At 38.6% G+C, this 21,871-nt stretch overlaps 1 protein-coding gene across 3 annotated transcripts in view; it reads left to right on the top strand.

The window, feature by feature from the left end:
* Nucleotides 1–21,871, top strand: part of FGF12 (fibroblast growth factor 12) — a 556,671-nt gene that overhangs the window by 326,097 nt on the left and 208,703 nt on the right. For all 3 annotated transcript variants that reach the window (XM_044252008.1, XM_044252007.1, XM_044252006.1), the window contains one exon: nt 12,644–12,754. In XM_044252008.1, the coding sequence (XP_044107943.1) occupies nt 12,644–12,754 (111 nt within the window). The remainder of the gene's footprint in view (nt 1–12,643; nt 12,755–21,871) is intronic.

Raw genomic sequence — 21,871 nt, 5'->3', positions numbered from 1 at the left:
TTTTAAATGAAATTGTAACAGTCTATTAGTAGATAGTGGTGATATGTATACTCTATTAAAAAAAACACCTTCTCCATTTTCAACTGAATTAACTGGAAATAGCTTGTAAGTATCTGTTTCTACTTAGGAGTCCCTTAGGTTTCTGGGATTCTAGACTTGCAGCTACTGAACTAATACTGTCATTTTAGAAGTAAAACCAGAAATCCAGGAAAGTAGTTTATTGAACAAATATGTGTTTTATTCCTCTGCTGTGTTTGTGGATCCTGTGTTACATATGGTTATATTATGATGGATAGAACCCACATGGATGCCATAGTCTCCTGCAATTTTCCAGAGGGGAAGTGGATATTAAGCAAATAAAGAAAATATGTTCTAATTGCAAATTGAAAAAAGCATTACAAAGGGGGAAAACAGTGTGTGCTGACACAGAATGTGAATATGAATATGGAAATGAATATGATTTAGATTTAAATTGGGGTCCTAGGCAAGATCTCTGTGAAGTGATACTTACCTGAGACTTGAAGAAATCTATTCAGGTAGAGGGACTTGCATATGCAAAGATCCTCAGGTCTGAGGAAAGGAAGGCGTGTGTGCCTAGAGCTTAGTAAGCCAGGGAGAGGATAAATTGAGATGATGATAGAATGGTAGGCAGGAGCCAGATGGTGCAAAGCTCTCCAGGCCATGCTGAGGGTTTGGCGTTTTATTGTAAATGAAATGGGAAGCTATTAAAGGGTTTAAGTAGGAGAGTGACAAGCTCCAATTTATATTATAAAATATAACCTCCACTGTAGTGTGGTTTGGAAGGGAAAATGGGTAAGAGTGTCAGTGAGGAATCTTAGCCAGGAGCCACTGAGGGCCCGGATGAGGTGGTGGCTTTGTGGATGGAGAAGAGCAAACAGTTAGGATGAGACCCCTGATGTCTGGATTCTCCCTGACCCATGCTTCCCACTACCCCACCCTGCCTGGCCTGAATTTGCCCCTGAGTTGAAGCTGATTAATGTGTTCTTGGAGTGCTAAATGGTTCTTCTGCAGAAGTATTATTATCTCTTCAGCTCACTCTGGTTGACTCTGAAAGTTTTTGTTTTGGATGTTGTAAAAAAAAAAAAAAAAAAGATGGTAGACAAAGATCACATTTTTACAACAATAGCATTTTATCTGCTGGTAATTTAGATTTGTGGTGTATGAGGGAATTCCCCAGGCTTGCCAACCTGGATAAACAGATCTCCCTTGAGATACAGGACAGTTTTAGGACGGGTCCAACATAGTGCAGCTCCTTCGATGTCAGGAAACTGTCATGCCTGTGCGCTTCCAAATAATGTGTCCTGTTCATTTATTTCTGGTGCCAAAAGATATGCCTGTGAAAAAGAGGCCCTAAGACTGGGACTGAGAATATTTTTCTATGCCAAGTGAGGATGCTTTCATTACACAAGACTTTTGTATGCGTAGAAGTGCTCATACTCTCTTCTCCTGACCCCCAGGCTTGTTTTAATACAAAGAGGCCAAAAGTTCTGTCTTCCGCTCCAGTGGAGTCCTGTTTATTCCTGGTCCCTTTCTGCATAGATTTCTATTGTTTTCATGGGCTGATTACAGTTAAGGAAGAAAAGAGAAGTATCAGCATGTTAGACTTCTTAAAGAGACAACTGATGATTAGCAATGGAAGGTATAACAAGGACAGGGATCTGGCTTCAAAGCCTGGTTCTGGCACTTATTCCTATCTGATTTAGAGCAAGTGACTTAACCTCTGTGAACCTCAATTTCCTGATCTATAAAACAATGCCCAGTTATAATGCTTGCCTTAAGTTATTTCTGTGAGGATTTAGAGAGATAATCCACACCAAGTGCCTGGTATGGGGTAAATGTTCAGCAACTGTTATCTGTTTTTTGTTTGTTTGTTTTTGTTTTTTTAAAGATTTTATTTATTTATTTAACAGACAGAGATCGCAAGTAGGCAGAGAGGCAGGCAGAGAGAGAGGGCGAGGCAGGCTCCCTGCTGAGCAGAGAGCCCAATGTGGGGCTCGATCCCAGGACCCTGGGATCATGACCTGAGCTGAAGGCAGAGGCTTAACCCACTGAGCCACCCAGGTGCCCCAGCAACTGTTATCTGTGAATAAAACTCAGGAGAATTTGCTCGTTGCAACTACTCTTAACCATGGGTCTTCCTATCAACTTTAATTCCATCGGAAGTTAAGCCTACCCTACAAGCATCTACTTTCTGGTCACATAACACAGTGTAATGTGTTTTCTCAATTCCTTAGAACAACTTTCAGAAGAAATTCCTAGTCATTCAAACAGTTTCACAAGAAGCAAAGTATGCCTTGCACAAAAAAATTAGATTGCTTTCTAGATACCATACAACTAGTGAGGGACAGGGCCGGGATACCTCTGGGAGGTGTGAAAAATGGTTTTCATTTGAAGGGGCACAGCACAGAGCATCACGGTGCATTAAAGAACCCAGACTCCAGGGATTAGAAGATCTGTTGCCATGACATTTTCCCTCTTTCTGTTGTTCTGCTTCTTTATCTGTCTAGTGAACCTTGACTTAGATCATCCCAAATGGTCATTCTTGTTCTAAAATCTTAAGATTCTAGAAGTGTCTTCATGTTTGAAATACCTTATGGCCTGCATTCTCCAGAGCTCATTGGTGAGCTGCTTGGAAGGCAGTGATCATTCCAGGTTTTCTTTCCTGGGTAACAGTCTGAGAGAGACCCTAGAGTTCGACTCTGAGGTTAACCGGAATCAAACTTCCTTTCATGAATGCAGGTCTTTAGAACGGCAAATAAATAAGTTGGCTTCATGGGAATGTTCACAGGAAGCTTTCTTCATCCTCACATTCCATGACATTCTAGACTTAAACAAGTCTTTCTTAGAAAACTATGATAGAGTTGAATTTGGGGCTGGAAGGATAATGGAGTTTTCTAGAACTTAAGGGTGGCTATATATGCGACCATCCACCAAGCACCACCAACATTGTCAGTTCAGAGACTGAGGCCTTCTCTCTACCTTTACCACCACTGCCACCCTTAACCACCACTGCCTGCCTGACACCCTTTTTCTATGTGACGGCTCCCAGAGTGGTTTCTGTGACCGCAGTGCCCCACTCCAATCCATCCTTCTCTACCATTCCCCACTTTGACTTTCTAAAAGACTGCCCTCCTGTGTCTCCCCACACTTACAGTCTTTCAGTGCTTTCCCATTGCTTAATACACTGTTGCCTAATACTTCTCCCTCCTGAAGTAGATGAAGCCAGACAAGCTTCTGGCCTGTGGAAAGAAGCTGTTTTTAGGGGCGCCTAGGTGGCTCAGTGGGTTAAAGCCTCTGCCTTCAGCTCAGGTCATGATCCCAGGGTCCTGGGATCGAGCCCCGCATCGGGCTCTCTGCTCAGCGGGGAGTCTGCTTCCTCCTTCTCTCTCTCTGCCTGCCTCTCAGCCTACTTGTGATCTCTGCCTGTCAAATAAATAAATTAAATCTTTAAAAAAAAAAAAAGAAGCTGTTTTTAATTTCTGCTTCTGCTTAGTGTTGGTCTCTTTAAATATTTCAACTTTTATTTATAATATACACATAATTTACGGAGTAGTACATATATGTAATTTATAAATTATATGTATATACCTATGTATATATATATAGAGAGAGAGACAGACGGACAGACGGAGGCTGTAGATTTGAATGTTTTTACAGATATCTGGATGCATAATCAAAAGAGTTTGGAGGTCATTAGTTTGAAGGATAAAGTAAAACTTACTAACTTCACTTAAAGAACCTCCAGTATCCTGGACATGTATTTTTCTTCTGCTGTCCGTCCCCTCCAGCCACCGTGTGCCTTTCTTTATTTCCCTATACTCTGTACTTGTCTGCTCCCTGGAATCCCAGTGCATGTTCAGCTGGGCCATTGTTCCTGCTGATGCAGCTTGAAGCAAAATCCCCCTGCCTATTCAAGTGTAAATCTAAAATGTTGCTTCTTCTTTGAAGAAGCCTTTTTTACCTACCTCTTGTCCCAGAATCCACCATCCCTGGGAAAATTAGCATCCCTTCTCTGTGATTCCCTGGCATTTTGCTTGTCCCTCTGCGACAGCGCTTTTCATGTTCATTGCTATAATGATTAGTTGTGTATGTGTCTCCTTGGCGAGGCTGTGGGTGCCTTCAAGGCAGGAAGTACACCCTGCTCCTTACTTGTCTTTGTACCCAGCACCTTGTGCATGTCGGAAGTCAATAAATGGTGTTTGATTTATTTTGAATTTTCATGAGCATCTTCTAGAGGAGACTCTGGGAGGGAGGGGGCTAATAGTATGAGGAATAAAACTGGCTTGGTACCAAATTCCCATCTCTATTGGCATTTAAATCCTGGCTCAATTTCCCTGCCCGGCTTCTTCTGCCTTCCCTAGCTCGGACTGCTTCAATGAAGAGCATACTCTGGACAAGTGTGCCCTTTCTTTCCGTTTTGCTTTGAGGCGGCGTGAAGGTTAAGGATTGCCTGTTTCAAGGTCGCTTGATTCCCTGTAGAAATGCAAGGCATCTCAGGGCTTTGGAGACTGTGCAGTGTATGGGGGATGCCGCCGTGCTTGTCAGACTGTGTTCGGTGTGCAGGGGCTGAGGCTGAGAAAGGGATAAAACAGACGGAAAGCTGGAGGCGTCATATGATAAGACCATAAACAGCTTCCTTACAAATCAGGAGCTCCTCTGAAAGTCACAGGTGCCAATGAAAAATCCCAGCTATCACTTACCTCCTTCTTTCTTTCAATGTATGAACACTCCTCACCTACTCTGTGCCTGGCACTGTGTTAGGAGCTGTGACAGAGTGATGAATAATTTCAAGGTCCCTGCTTGGAGGACCTCTAGATCAGCAGCAGAGACAGAGGACCGGGTAAGTCAGCAGAGGTAACAGTGTGGGGAGCCCTCTCCTGACCTGTGCACAAAGTAGCTCTGCAGAGGGAGTGATTACTTTTGCTTCAGGTTGTCAGGGAAGGCCCTCAGAAGAAGGTTGAGTCCAGAAAACTCACGAGGAGTTCTAGGCAGAGGAGGAAGGCAGGGATTGTGCGTTTCAGGCGGAGGGAACTGAAGCAGCACAAGGTTCTAGATCAAGGGTTGGTGAGCTTTCTCTGTAAGGGGCCTGTTAATAAAACTAGTTTAGGATTTGCGCAGCACAAGGTTCTAGATCAAGGGTTGGTGAGCTTTCTCTGTAAGGGGCCTGTTAATAAAACTAGTTTAGGATTTGCAGGCTGTGGAGTCTCTGTTTCAACTCCTTATGTCTGTCATTGTAGCAGGGAAGTAGCCATAGACAAATGTGTGAATGAATGGTCATGGCTCTGTTCCAATAAAACTTTATTTACAAAATTGGCAGTGGTGGGGCCGTAGTTTGCCAACTCCTGGTCTAGAGGAAGGATCTTTAGAGAACCTTTAATCGTATGGTTCCTAATCTTTTCAAGAATTAGGATTACTTGGCACTTGGTATCTCCGATGCCTAGAAGGCTCCTCTTAATCGCTCTCTTAGAAATCCCTGACGGCTTGCTGCTTCTGTTCATTCAGGTCTCTGGGTCACCATCCTCTAACTACTGTGTCCACAAGAGCACATGCACTTGCCTTACACTCCGTCACTTTTCACTGCTTTCATTTTCAATACAGCACCTATATGAAAACTCAATATTGATTGTCTGTCTATTTTCTATTTTCCTACTGGAATGTAAGCTTTGTGTCTTATTCTCTTTAAAACCAGTGCTGTGCTGGAGCCCAGTGTGCTCGTTTCTTCCCAGCTCGAGCTCTTTATTCAAGGATATTACATGGTTGAGTCAAATCGGCCGTGGTGGGAATATTTACGTGGTGGAAATCAACCCCAGGGGAGTCAGGTTTGGGATAGGTTTTTGCTTTTGTTTGTTTGTTTTCTACAAGCTTTTTTTTTTTTTTTTTTTTAATAACAAATCACTCGTGATCCCCTTTGCCTAGAATAATAACCTCCACAAAGCGCAGTGGTCAATGAATACTTGTTTTTTGAATGAAGTGTGCTGTTGACTAAGAAAATAGATATGCACTTACAGACACAGAGTCCTTTGCAATTATTATTGCTACACACGAAGTTCTTGGCTATCAGGTAGGTAATGGCTCACGGCATCTGTCACCTGCGTGTGACCCACGGGGGAGACTGAGGGCTTGGGTCAGGACGTCACTCTCTTTACCCCTCAGGGCGGATTTTGGTGGCTGTGATGACACATCTCCAGGCTTCTGCGCTCAGTTCTGCAGGGTGCTCTTTTTCTTATGTCCACTGCAGTTGCCAAGTGAAGGCAGGACCTCAGTCCTGCAGCACGCTTATGAAACAATATGTATTTTTAATGAATTCCTCTAACTTGGCGTGTTTATAATTTCTGCAGTGTGTTCTAAAACCCAGATAAGTTCAGTCCTCCTTCAAATGTCTTAGTACCTCATTTCTGATTTGTCTGGGGCTTTGATTTATGGTATATAAATGTGCCCTGCTGTGTACCCTTTTTCCTGTGATTTGATCAGAAATATATCTGTTTATGAACTGTCTCAAACCCTAATAGTCTAATTTTGCAATCTGCAGCAGTGTGAGGCCCCAGAAGCACTTGACAAGAATCACATTTAACAGCCTCTTCAATCTTCGTTCCTTTAAGTGGCAACATTAAACCTTAATACCGAAGTCCCCTTTCTAAACCCACAGAGGCTGATTAGAAAACCCAGTCAAATTACTCCCACAATCCATGTTGAACATTTACAAAGAGCTGCATTTTCACGATGACTGGTAAACGGTCGTTTTAACATCCCGTCCTAAGCACACACGAAGACATGGAGGAGCAGACTTGTATGTAGAGGGCCATCTGGCTGATCCCAAAGCTTTCCAGGACACCCAGGCTGGAGAGGACCTTGCCCTGTCACGCGGGCTGCCTTAGCTTTTGGACCTCCCTGTCCTTCACAGCCCTTCTGATGTGCAGTTTTTCTGCTTCTGCCTATTCGCTTCTGTTCACTATGGAAAACTCGCTCTTTAGGCAGCCTGTTCTCTCTTTGAATCCTGTTCATAGCAAGTTCTTTTTCACCTGCCTCCCTGTAGCTTTCACCCACTGGCCCTCGTTGGATCCCTGTGGAGCCACTCAGAACAAATTGGCGTCTTACTTCTGTCTGCTGTTAAGAAAGCGAGGGCCGCTTTCACGTCCCCAGAGTCTTCCCTTCTCCAGGCTGCATATCGACGGTTCATTCAGCCGTTCTCCACCTGGCAGCCCTCGGCACCCTCCTGATCTGGCTCCCTTTCCTCGGGGCCTGTGCGAGTTTTGCCAGTGTCTTTCTGAAAGTGACTCAACTGTGTGGAGAGTTGCTAGGACCACAGACTCTTAAGCTAGATCTGCCTCTTCATTTGCTAGTTCTGTAACTTTGGGTAAGGGTGGTAGCTTCTCCGAATCTCCATAATCTCCTCTGGAAAATGAGAAAAAAATATCTTACACATGCAGTTACTGTGAGAATTAAGTGAAAATATAGTAAAATCATTGGGAGAGTGCCTGGTACAAAGTAGATGGGTTGGAAACATGGCCATCATTATCGTAATAAGTACTATTAATTCTCTGGATATGGCTTCCATAATAAGTTTGGATCACTGTTGTGGTTTTCATTTTAATTAATTAATTTTTACTTTTCATTTTAGATTGGTGTTTACACGAGACACTTTATCTCCCACTTTCAGTGCAAATGTTGAATAGGAGGGCCCTAGATAAATACAATCAATTGTAGTACCAAAAATGTTTGTTGTGTATTTGTATGTGTATATATGTACTTCTTGCACCATTTCCTATAACCCCCATTTACTTTATCACCCCCCTACTCTGGTAAATGATAACACAACTCAGTGCTCTCCCTCCTCTTTTCTCTACCTTCTTGTTCCCCAAGCCCCTGTCTTGCACAAGATATGGATTATGTCTTAGCTGCTCTTTGAAAGGAGAATTAATGTTCACCAGTGTATTGGAGAGGTATTCTTCTCAATCAACTACATGTTAGCTGGATGACTTTATACAAGACACTTTCCCTCTAAGCCTCAACTTTTTTTTTTTTTTTTTTAATCTTTGACATAGATGAAGGAGGTATTTTGATGAAGGTAGGTGTTTGATTCCAAGGTCCTTTCCAATTCTAAAATTCATTTCATTTTCTGCCATCCAGTGGTCGTCCTGAGTGTGATGTATGATTGGGCCCCCATACTTCCAGCCTTCGCTGGGTTTCTGGCGCGTGCTAACTGTTCCACTGCGCTACATGTTAAACCAGCAGGAGTGTCTAGAGAGTTCTTCCAGGTCGCAGCTCTCCTAAGGGGGCTTTGAATTCAAACCACTGTGGAAGTCACCGTGTAATCCTGAAGGGAAGCAGTGTTGCTGAGTTCCTATCCTTTACCTCCTTTCTCACCCAACCTCTTTGAGAATTAAATTCGTAACTTGTTTTGTGGCTGAAATGATCACAAAACCTTTTTGTTTTAGAATGGTTTTAAATTTACAGAAGAGTGAAGCCAGTACAAAGAGTTCACGTATGAACAACACCCAGGTTCCCATATTAACATCTTAACATTGGTTTGGTATATTTATGAAAATTAACAAACCAATATTGATACATGATTATTAACTAAAATGTCTAATTTATTCAGATTTCTTTAGTTTTTTACCTACTATCCTTTTTTGGTCCCAGGATCCCATTTAGAATAGCATGTTACATTTGGTTGTCATGTCTCTGTTGACTCCCCTTGGCTGTGACATTTCCTTAGACTTATCTTGTGTTTGATGACCTTGGCAATGTAAGTGTTCCTAGTCAGTCATTTTGTAGAATGTGCTCTGATGGTATTTGCCTGGTGTTTTTCTCATGATCTGACTGGGGTTATGAGTTTTGGGGAAGATCACGGAGGTAAGGTGCCATTCTCATCATATCATATTGAGGGTATATATTATCAGCATGATTTATGACTGTTGATAGTAACCTCGATCACCTTGCTGAGGGAGTGTTTTGTTTGTCAGGTTTCTCGGCTGTAAAATTACTCCATCCCCTCCTCTTTTCCTGTCATGCTTCTTGGAAGGAAGTCACTATGAACAACCAATGGAAATTTATTTCCTGTTCACGTAACTGTCCAAAGTGGATATTTCTGATGGCTATAGTCTTTTTTCTATCAGTTATTCAGAGGCCCAGCATTCTCCTATTTTGTTGACATCCCCTAGGGCTTTGTCATCTAAATCCAGCCAGCATTAAGAGAATGTTTGCTTTTAAAAGCCTCGGCCTGAAAATGGCACACATCACTTCCACTTACATTCCATATGACACTCATTCATCTGCCAAACCTAACTGCAAGGGAGGCTAGGACATATGGTCTAGCTGGGTGCCCAGGAAAAAGAGGAAATGGATTTGGGAGAAAAGCTAGCAGCATTTGCCACACCATTTTAGAGTACAAAAGATAACTAACCAAACCCCTGCCACCTTACCATCTAATAATATAGCCATCATTTCATTAAAAAAGAAAAAAAAATAGAAGAACATTATCTTAGAATCAAGTAGAGTCATAGAAATTGGAAAATATCCATTGTTTCTCTGTCTGGAATTCACCCTTTCTCTGTTTTTTGTTTTGTTCCATTTGCCCTTTTTTTTTTTTTTTTTCCTATTAAAATGCCACATACTTTTCAAGTGATGATGAGGTACCTTCAGCCAACCTTGAGACAGAATTAGTCCCTTTCTCCTTGGTGCCATCATGCCATTCTGCTTCAATCCCTTAAAACCTACCCCACACTAGTAGTATATATAAATATGTTTCATGCCTTAGACTAGGTGCTCCATGAGGACAGAGTAGGAATCATTCATCTCTTAGATCCCCAAGTATTGTCTGACAAATAAAAAGCATATTTGTTGAGTGCCTCCAGGATTTTAGATGTACCGAAAAGTGGTCTCATTTTTTTAACCCCTTTCTGTAAAATACAATAAAACATGTCCTTTTCCCCTCCCCCTTTATAAAAATGATCCACACTTATCATAGCCAAGCCTTCGTGGAGGAAATGATCTTGAGCTGAGCCCAGAAAGGTTGGTAGGGTTTGATAGATGGTAATCAGGGTGTAGGCAGACCTGGTTTCTATGACACATGCTAGGTTCAGGGCATTTGTTCAATAGTCAGGTCTCCTTTGAAACATCTAGAGTGCAAAGCATTTGCTTTCATGTTCATTACATAATTAAAGCAGACTCCAAGCTTGTTCTGGCACTGCATTTGGGCAACCAGGGATGGTATAAAAACCTGATGCTCATTATCTTGAACAGGAGTTACCAACCTGAATTCCCAAGGCCCCAACAGGGGGATAGCGTCACCGTAGCAAAAGAAGTGTTTAATTACAGCTACAGAAAGAAGAGCATGAAAAAAACAAACTTTTGCTGGCATTAATGTCTCAGCTGCCATATATCTCATTACCAACCAAACCATGACATCTTAAAGTGACCTTATCAAGCTTATTAGTAGGAAAATATCAATTATAAGACAGTTTTCCCTTTCCTTCTATCCTTCTCTATCCTCTACCCTTAGCCCACTGTTTACTCTAATGACTTACAAGCTTAATATTTCACTAAAACAGAAATCAGAAGACGTCTGATTTTCATCATTGAAAAACACACCTTAATTAGGATTTATATTCTTATGGATTTCAAGTCATACTGTACCCTATATTTATTCATCAAAATTCTCAGTGGTTATTGTTAGCATAAGAATTATTTTTTTCTTTATGCAGATATGGCAACTGAACCTCAAATGTCAAGTGACTTCCTCAGGACATGGCAGTTTTGGTTCAAAGCTGGGTTTTCTGCCTGCATATATAGATTTAAATGTGGCATATTAGCCCCCACCTGTCAATCAGTTAGCCTTATGGCAGAGGCACACATGTTCTTTTTATTTCCCCTGATTATAAAAGTGATCTGCAAAAAAAAAAAAAAAAAGTGATCTGCAATTATGATAGCCAAGCTTTCTTGCAGGAGGTGATCTTGAGCTGTGCCCAGAAATGTTGGTAGGTAGGGTTTGATAGATGATAAGAGTGATACAGGATATTATTTTACAATGATCTTAGCTAGCTATGTGTTCTTCCAACGTGTCTCTAGTATGTCAGACTAGGTGGGTCCATAGAGGCAACACAATGAGCAGGATCCATTCCTTGACTTCTGCCACCGCTCAGGGAAGATGATTTTAACGTGCTCCAAGTCAATAGATACTTATAGAAGGGATCTAAAGATATTTCAGTTTAACTTCTAGATGGTCCTGATAAGGAAATTAAGGCCCACAAAGTAGATAAATGGAATTTACTCAACAAACAACTATAACATGCAGTTATCAATCAGGATGCCTAATTTCCAGTTCAGTCCTTTTGTTTCATAACCCTGGTCCCTTATTCCCAATTTTCTTGGCATCTTTTCTGCCTCTTAGGATTGCTCTGAGGGAGACATGTTTATATCGGCATTGCCTCATATTCCTGAATGTATGTCATCAAGTCATATGTGAAAAAGTTTAACCACAGACATATGCTGTAAAGAGCAGGTCTATTCCTAGAAAGATAAAAACACTGAATCCTTAACTAGAATTCTTATTTAGAATTAAACATCAATAAATGTGTTTGGTTTAACACACTCTACCTACCATATTGCCTGACAAAAAGATTTGGAGTAAATATTGGTTGAATAAATGGGGGAAGGTAAGAAATTGACTATCAATTGAAATTTTGTGATTGTCCTTTTGAGGGTAGGAAGTTGTTCCTTCAGGGATGCATTATGATGGTCTAATTTTTGCCCAGTACTGTGAAGCAGAGACAAAGATGGTAGTGATGTTGTAGAAAATGAATTGTTGCTGGCAGCCAGCACCACAATGAGAGAGCTTTAAATATTTATGTTAGCTGATAATATAAAAATCTAAATGTGGGATACGAAGTTCCGCTTGTGGTGTTAGTGTGTAAAGAGTTTGTTTTTAAAAGCTGAGGACCACTCCTAGTTTGAAATACTTAGAGAAATATTCATGGATCGACTGATTAATTGATGGTTTGATTTATACTGGGAAAATGTCTGTTGTGCTGGGGCTCCTCTCTGATGGGGTATTTATTGAAGGTAAAATCTCTTTTCACATACATCTCATGACCACTGGGGTTTTGCTTTTTTCTGTGGTCCTCATACAATCCGTTCTTTCAGGCTAAACTTGAACAGCATTTCAAAACCCAGGAGTTTCTGATGGTTAGTTGACATTGAGCAGAAATAGAAGTCTTCCGGGGCCTAATTTTGACTGCTGGAAGCTTAGGAATTCTAGTGGCAGTTTGGTCTAAATAGTGATTCTGGAATGGGACCATTAGCTTGGTGGCATCTTGCAGTCAGACACTAGATTCACGAAGGAGAGAAATAATTCACGTTTTTAACATGCCTCTGTACTTTCCTATTCGTAATTAGTTTTATCTATTTATATTTGGTTTACTACTCTACAATATTATGGCTCTGCCTCTAGATGGAAAAAGAAGAGAAAGATATGTTCCTGAAGTGACCCCTTTCCAAATGCTTATTTCAATATTTAAGCCTTTGGCATTTGTGAGTTTACTTAGAGAATTTTTGGACAATTTGCAAGTGTGTATTTTTATAAACAAAATTAGAATTTGAATAATCATTTCATTTTGTTTTGCAGAACCCCAGCTGAAAGGAATTGTGACAAGGTTATTCAGCCAGCAGGGATATTTCCTGCAGATGCACCCAGATGGTACCATTGACGGGACCAAGGACGAAAATAGTGACTACAGTAAGGAACATTCTCTTCTTGCAATCCATTATGATCAAATGTATGGCCCAGTATATCTTGGGCTTAAGTTGTGGCCAGGCTACGTTTTGAACTCTTTAACTGATAGTAAGCTGGTGTCTTGTCTTTTATCCTTTTTGCTATGATTCCCTATAGTAAAGAGACAGTTGGGAGGTTACATAGTAAATGAGAAGGTAGGAGGCTTGAAGGAGTTCCAGATACTCAATGGATAAGAATATCCTCCCATCCCAGGGTTTGTAGTCAATATGGTGATAAGTATTTGTAGGAACAAGGCAGACCTTCCAACACAAGATAGTGTTTTAATCCAAGAACTAAATAGTAAACATGTTATAATATTTCTCAGACCATCGTTTCTGGCAGACCAAAATTACTTTTTAAGGTAAACATTGAATACATACATATGTCTGTTACATGTGATTTCATTTTGATTGAGGACAAAATTATTGATTTTAAAAGGAAAATATATATTTTTTATTTTATATTGATTTAAAAAGAAAAATAGTATGATATATTTTGGTAATAACAGGGTAATATAGACCAGTAGACTTGAAATTTTACATATAAGTTTTTTAAGTAAAATGCCAGATATTCAGAGTTTGTTAATAATATCCCTAGAATTAGCTTTTAACTAATTTAAGTACAGAGTTAGCAATATATTTGCATTTCAGAAGAATTTTGAATACAAGCCTCAGAACGAAGAGTGATCACTTGCATCATACCTTTTAGTTCCTGCACAATCATATACAGATATCCAGGGGGAAGTTCATGTTCCCTTAAAATTATGCAGGGTGCCATATTGTTTCTTTTACTTTTTTTTTTTTTTTTTTTGCCATATTGTTTCTTAAAGTTTGTCTGTATTCACTGCTAGATCATTAGTGTTGAACTCATAGTAAATACTCGTCAAGTATATGTCCCATTGAGTTATCTTCGACAGATAAAATTTTGTGGTCAGTGTGACAATCTCTCTCTCTCTCTCTCTCTATATATATATATATACACACACACATATATATATGCATATATATACACACACACACTTATATATATGCATATATATATATGGAGCTTATATTTTATAGGAAATAGCTTCTAAATTAAAATTAAAGATTTGAGGGAAGATCTGCAATTCCTAAAGTGTGAAAACATTCTTGTCCACCCCTTCTAAATAATTCTTTGTTCACTTAATATTACACATTGTAAAATACGAATTACAGTGCAGTAAAGATCTTATTATAAAAAATTGCATCCCAGTTCCCTGCATAGTTCATTAGCCTGTTGTGGTTTGCATTGTTGGCCTGTTTGTTTGTAGGAATCCATTCTTTATCTTTTGATTTATTGATTTATTGATTAGAATGCATTCTTTAAATGACTCATGGTTTCATCTGAGTACAGAAGAATAAGCGTGCCTTTCTCTCCGTGTAAGATTTTCTTCTGTTGCATCTGTACTTGCGTGTAGATTTAGTGAACCAAAAGTATTGATGGGAAGAATCAGAGAGATGGCTTAGTTGTGTTGCCTCTGCTGTCCGGAATGATCCCTCGATTTTAGTTTCTTTTTCTATAAAATGAGGTGGCTGGAGACAATAATATAAATGTCTCCTGTCAGCACCATCTCTCCCACTTTTTTAAAAAAGGAAGAATTATCAATTGAGGAGGATAAATTCAATACCCAAGTAAGTTGAATAGCTATGCATGATTGCACGTGAAGCAGCCATGACCCGGAAAGCTATCCTGCAGAGGTCTGACATTTATCATGGGTTTGTGGTGGAAGAGCTGGGGCAAAACTGTGGGTTCAACTGACAAAAATCCTTCCTTCACTGTGTCATAGAAAAATAATTGAGAAGTGCTTTCTCTGCTGATGCTGGGTCAGTGTCTGATATAAACGCACATACACACACATGCATACACATGTATACACATATATATGTACAAATATATATGACTATATTTTTATGCATAATGGTATTATGCATAACACACATGTTGAGGGTGATACATTTTGTGAAATACTTTTAGAAACTGCATTTGTACATTTAAAATAACTTATTTTTTTAAGATAAACAACTGCACACACTTTTTTGATATATTGGTTTTGAAATAGTTCAGATATACAAAATTGTAAGACTAGGATATATCTACCTGAATACCCAGTCCCTGGAGAAAAATTAGGTAAAAAATATCAATATATTTGAACCCACTATGTGCTTTCCCTGGTGGAGTCCTGCTTTCCTTCAGTACCAGACATAACAACAAGCCTGAATTTAGCATTGTTCATTTCCATGCAGTTTTAGTTTTTAAAGATTTTATTTATTTGACAGACAGAGATCACAAGTAGACAGAGAGGCGGGCACAGAGAGGGGGGGAGGCAGGCTCCCCGCTGAGCAGAGAGAGCCGGATGCAGGGCTCAATCCCAGGACCCTGGGATCATGACCTGAGCTGAAGGCAGAGGTTTTAACCCACTGAGCCACCCAGGTGCTCCATCCATGCAGTTTTAAAAATACATTTTTTCATATATGTATACTTAAACCATTTATAATATTGTTTTGCATGTTTTTAAACTTTTAATAAGAGAGCATTACTATATATAAGTTCACTGTATAAAAGTGAGCTGCTTATATGGTGATATATTTGCTTTCTGTCATTCACTTTCATATTCGTAAAGTATCTCTTTACATGAATATACACAAATGAACTTATCCATTCCCTTTTTGGTGGATAGTTATCATTTGTACTTTAAGGCAGCACAACTACATATCTTATAGATGTTGGAAAGATCTTCCCTAACCATCCTTTATAAAATGAAACATCTTACCTTGGTCTTCTCTATTCTGATACCCACCTTTTTTTGTATTCATAGCGCTTATAACCAACATACACACACACACACACACACACACACACACACACAGAGTTGCCATTTATTTGTTTATTTTTTATCTCCCTCTTCCTCCCAGGAGAATGTAAGTTCCGTAAGGAAAGCAATTTTGTTTTGTTCTTTGACTTAACTTTAGAATGATCTCTAATACATAGTAGGTACTCAGCAAAAATTGAACGAATGAATGAATGTCCCCTTGTGCTTATGAACAAAATTTCTCTGAGTCATTGGCTAAAATACTCCACCCACCAAATATTATTTTAACTTTGCTTTTGAAATAATTTTAGACTTCAGAAAAATTACAAAATAATACAGCATGTTCCTATATATTTTTCATCCAGATTCCCCTAATGGTATCATTTTATGTGACAACAGTAAAATTATCAAAACCAAGAAGTTAACACTGGTACAATACTATTAACAGAGCTAGAGACTTAATTCATATTTTAGCAGTTTTTCAATTAACATGCTTTCTTCTGATTCCCCAGCCCCCCCAACATACATATTTTCACTGAAAAATTTCCAGTGAAACCAAATCATTTTTATTTATGCTCTTTCTTAGTGGGGATAAAGGGTAAAAATATCAGTGGAGGATTTAAATTCTACTCATTTTTTAAATCAAAAATTATAAGCCTCTAAGATGTGAAAATGACTTTTCTTTCTCTACTTTGTGTGGGTAGGAGTAAAAGCATTTGATTGTTTGAAAAAAAAAAATCTTGTTACTATGAGCATCTGTCAGAATTGTGCTGTTTGGTTCACTAGACATCATTAGGTCCAACCAACCTTACCATGGTATCTTGCATTGAATTGATAAAGACACCTGTTCTTTTGTTCATGAAGAAAAGACTAATTACATGTAATTGAGTACAAAAACAAATGCGTTTGTCAGCAGCAACAGATAAGAATCTCTGCAAATGTAATGATAACAAAAGATACAAAACTGTGTTGGAACACTGGCACAAAAAAGACAATTGCAGTTTGGAGAGTATTAATAGGAATATTTTACATAAAATTAGAAAGGTAATTATTCTGCTCTACTAGTTGCCATAGGAGAAGATGCATTTGAAGAGGTCAAACATACTGGGGTGGAAACAATTAAGATATTATAACCAAATGTATTGTTCTCTTTCCCTCTGAACAAAATATAGGAACAGGGATTTGAGCACGGAATGAGCTGTCTGGTAAATTAGTACAATGGGGAAACTGGAGATATTCAAGCAGATGCTATACTGACACTCGTAAGGAACTTCACAAGAAAACCTTGTTGGTGTGGGAAGGGGGAATAAGGTGGTGGTGACTGGGGTAGTTTCTAGGCTAGGTGGCTTTTAAGGACTCCTTCAGTACTGAGATTTAATTTTAAAATTTTATGAAGGTTTTTAACTTCAATTCCAGGATAATTAACATCCAGTGTTATATTAGTTTATATCCAGTATATCCACTTGTTATATTAGGTGTACACTATAGTGATAAGACAATTCTGTTCATTCATTCATTCCTTAGTGTTCATCATGATCAGTGTACTCTTTAATCCCTGTCACCGGTTTCCCCCACCCCCCACCTCCCCTCTAGTAACCATCAGTTTGTTCTCTATAGTTAAGCATCAGTTTCTTGGTTTCTCTCTCTCTCTCTCTTTTCCCATTTGTTCGTTTGTTTGTTTCTTAAATTCCTCATATGAGTGAAATCACATGGTATTTGTCTTTCTCTAACTTATTTTCCAGCATTATACTTTTTGGGTCCATCCATTTGTTGAAAATGGCAAGATTTCATTCTTTTTTAAGTTTGAATAATATCCCATTTTATGCATATACCTTATCTTTATCCATTCATCTCCTGATGCACATTTAGTTATGACCTTTATTCTTCCAGTCTTTGGGTTGTTTTTTGAGTTATTTACACTTATGTGTTAACTAGTTGCATATGTGGCATGAGGTGAGCCTGGGGTCCTCCTACTCTGCCATCTCCCCCAGGAATCCCAGACCTGATATTCCTCTAGAATTATTTTGAATAGGTAAGATAAGTATATATACAAAACCATAAATATGCAAAAGGGTACATAATTGAGAAAGAGCGAAATAGTCCCTTCCAGCCAGGCCTTGGTGTACTTCTTTTGAAAATACACAATTTCACAGAACACCAGATCAGATGACATCACTATGATTGTGCTGGATCAAGACAAAAAAAACAAGACCACTCTGTAATCATGTCTGAGCACAGACAACAAGAAGAATGTTGTCCAAACTACAAGATGATCAAATATTTCTCTATCCTGGCTTATATGGATGGCTGCTTACTAATTCAGCAAACATAGCTTTAACTTTGCTCTGCTCTTCTTGTTTTATTTATTTATTTATTTATTAACATACCCAGTCATACAATGACACACACTTCCTTAGCGCATTCTGTTGGGAGTAAATCTACATTTCTTTGAGCCCAACCCTAAAATTGCCTAACCCCAAACCAAATCTACTAAGTTCTTTCTTATACCCTCTTAGTAAGACATCTCAGCTTGACCATGGAGTGCATTTTTCCTCCTTGCCTTGAGTCATTAAGCCCAAGTTTGGTCAACCATGGGGCTATTTCTTTCCCTGGGAGACACTGACATAGTCAAAAGCAGTTTTCTGTTCTCCTCTCTCCCCGGCCACATTTCTTGGTATTCTTCTGGATGTAGTCTGTGCATTTATCAACATATATGATGCTCCATGTTTATATTGATATCATCTCTCTACCATCTACCTAACGCTATTCAGTATCTTTTAAAACTTAAATTGTTGTATCTATGAGATTTTTTTCATATTAGTATGTATTTATGTGGAATAATTTCTTTAACCTAATTCTCTGTTGAAGGCCATCTCAGTTCTTTTTTATATTTTGCTAATGCACACAACACTATAAGGAATATCCTGGTACATAAGTAATTTTGCATGTGTACAAGTGTACTTATGAGATGGATACTTAGAAGTGGAATTCCTGGGCCAAGGGTATATGCTTTTATAATTTTGAAAGATATCTATTTGCTCTCCATGATACAAATTTACATTGAGGGTGTCTATTTTCTTATGTTCTAGGCCAACACAATGTGTTATCAAACTTCTGGCTCTTTGTCACCTAAAACCATACACATTACTTGTCTTATTTTGAGTTGTGTTAAGCAACTTGTTTATATATTTTAAGAATCCCCTTCACTTGTTTTTCTATAAAATGTCTGTTTATACCTATATGATCTAAACCTACATTTCTGGGAAATCTATTTATAGTCTAAAAGATCACCTCTTTGTTATATGAGTTGTGTAATTTTACTCATTTTGTTGCTGGTCTCTGAATTTACATGGCCATGCTTATTTTACTTATTTATTTATTTATTTATTTTTTAAATTTGATTTTTTATAAACATATAATGTATTTTTATCCCCAGGGGTACAGGTCTGAATTGCCAGGTTTACACACTTTATTTTATTTTATTATAAATATGCTTTTATGCCCTCAGCCTTTCTTTCCTGTTTAAAAGAAGACTTTATTCATTCCAAGATGATTTTTTAAACAATCGCCCATGCTTTGTCTTAATAAATTATTGTTTGACTTTTGTGTTTATATTTAATTAATATGGAATCTGTTTCTTGAGATCTTTTGATTCTAGACCTCTAATACTTTATGTTCCTAATTTACTGATTACAAGTAAAACACATTTTACTCAGATTTTATGAATAAACTAAATTTCTCATGATTGTACCATAAAGAAACATTTTATTTATTTATTTTTTTTTTATTAAAGATTTTATTTATTTATTTGAGAGAGAGAGAGAGAGTGTGAGAGAGAGCATGAGCGAGGAGAAGGTCAGAGAGCGAAGCAGACTCCCCATGGAGCTGGGAGCCTGATGTGGGACTCGATCCCGGGACTCCAGGATCACGCCCTGAGCCGAAGGCAGTCGTCCAACCAACTGAGCCACCCAGGCGTCCCAAGAAACATTTTAAAATGGTCTGTATCTGAGTCTCAGAAATGCAATTGGAAACTTAAAAATGTAGTCATCCAATTATGTTTTCTATACAATACCAAACATATGATGTTTTAACACCACCACCAACTACAAGTATAGAGACACAGCCAAAGCCAACAGAAGCTCTGTATTGCTAAACCGTCAACTGAAACATGATCCACATGGTTAGCCGGGAAAAATTATCAAAGACATAAAGGATCCTATGAAGAATTACAAGGAGGTTTTTCTCCCTAACCAGGGGCCTTCCTGGACAAGGAGTTCATCTCTTATACCTACTAGAGCATACATGTTATAGCTTCACAGGAAAGGAAGGACTATGCCATAACCAATTATAGGGATATTATTTTCTTCTACTATTGTCTATTCTTTAAGAATGTCATCAATTTCTATGTGTGAAACCACACCTGTAAGTTGGATAAAAAGAAAAAGAAATGTGTGTGTTATCCTGCTGATCTTCTTTAAGCAAGATTATTTACATAATCTTAAGCAATAGTGTGATAATGTTGTTCCTCTTACAGTGGCATGTTTTTCAATATCAAAATTAATATTTATCCTTAGCTTATGAATGCAGTTACTTCACTTGATATTTTTTGATAAAGAAAAAATGTCTTTTGATTTTAATCGCTAGAAGAGTAATGAATATTTGTTACACATTTGTTTTTGTTGACTATGCTTTAATTTTAAAGAATATGCCTCCATATAATGATAATATTATATCATTATATTACATTATATCATTATATTATATTATAGCATGCCTATATTGTATCATGCCTCCAGGCATGAATAAGGACCCGTTATTTCCTTGAATAGTTCACCCACTCACATAAAATCACACAGAACTTGTTTTTAAACTTTTTGTAACCTTGACCTCTTTCCATATTATTAGTCTTGTATTTCTTTCTTTTCTTCTTCTTCTTTTTTTTTTTTAATATTTTATTTATTTATTTGACAGACAGAGATCACAAGTAGGCAGGGAGGCAGGCAGAGAGAGAGGAGGAAGCAGGCTCTCCGCGGAGCAGAGAGCCTGATGCGAGGCTCGATCCCAGGGCTCTGGGATCATGATCTGAGCCAGAAGCAGAGGCTTTAACCCACTGAGCCACCCAGGCACTCCTAGTCTTATATTTCTTTTTGATCCTAAGATGTCTGTCCTCATGTGTCCCTCTAGTCAGTAAAGGAGAACTTGAACCATTTGAAATTATCCTTCCTGGTTGCTCTGTTTATGGGTGTATTTGTAGCATATTTATAGGAGGTATGCATAGTGGTTAAGAATCTTAGAAGAGCTACTTAACCAACTGTATTCCTAGAAAGAGCTGAGGGCTGAAATTGTCTTTAATCTATTCTTAGCTCTGTGAAGTGACCCGTACATTGACTTTAAGCAAATCACATAAAATTTCTTAGAGTTGAACGATGTCTGATTGTCCACAATGAGAGGGACAGAGAATCTCTCGGATTTTAGAAGCCTTTCCATTCTCATGTGGAAGGGAATGTCTGCTCAGAAAAACTGACTGAGGACTTCCATTTCCCATTTCAGAACAAAACCATTTGTTCTAAAAGGTATGTAACCAGCAGGAAATCTTCAATTTACAAATCCCTGTGTGATATCCTCAAGGTGTGTATCAGGATCTGGAGAGTCACACACATAAATGATAGAGCCAGAATTTGAATCCAGGCTATCTGACTTAAAATTCTGTACCTTTGGCTCAGTTACTTAACCTCTTCACATCTCAATTCCCTCATTTGTTAAATGGGAATGATAATAGATGATAATAGAACTTATGTCATAGAGTTATTGTGCAGATGAACAGCTCCGTGATGTAAGTTCTATTATGATATAATCAACCCAATCAACATGGGTTGATTCATGACAAGTGGTTAAAATTATGCCTAAAATACAGTTACTCCCAATAAATATTGTTAGTTGTTGTTGCTAGTGCTATTACTATCATCTTCATCCATGTGGATGAGAGAGTCCTTTTTTGCAAGGAGCTCATAGACAGCAGCCATTTCAACAAGTAGAATCCTTAATGGTGGCAGCTGATACTACGAGAAGAGTGTGAAAGTGCTAAGGCGGGGAGTAGAGGGGGCGGTTGGGTACTGAAAAGTGCTGTAAGTCAGTGGTTCATACAGTTTGAAGGCCCCAGACCATTTCCGGCATCAGCATCATCTGGGAACATTTTTGAGCCTCACTCTAGACATACTGAATTAGAACTCTGGGCTGTGCCTCAACAATCT

Source organism: Neovison vison, chromosome 6, assembly GCF_020171115.1.
Source record: "Neovison vison isolate M4711 chromosome 6, ASM_NN_V1, whole genome shotgun sequence".
In the NCBI taxonomy this organism is placed as follows: Eukaryota; Metazoa; Chordata; class Mammalia; order Carnivora; family Mustelidae; genus Neogale; species Neogale vison.
The sequence above is the reverse complement of the archived record's forward strand: the minus strand, read 5'-3'. Positions and strand labels throughout refer to the sequence as shown.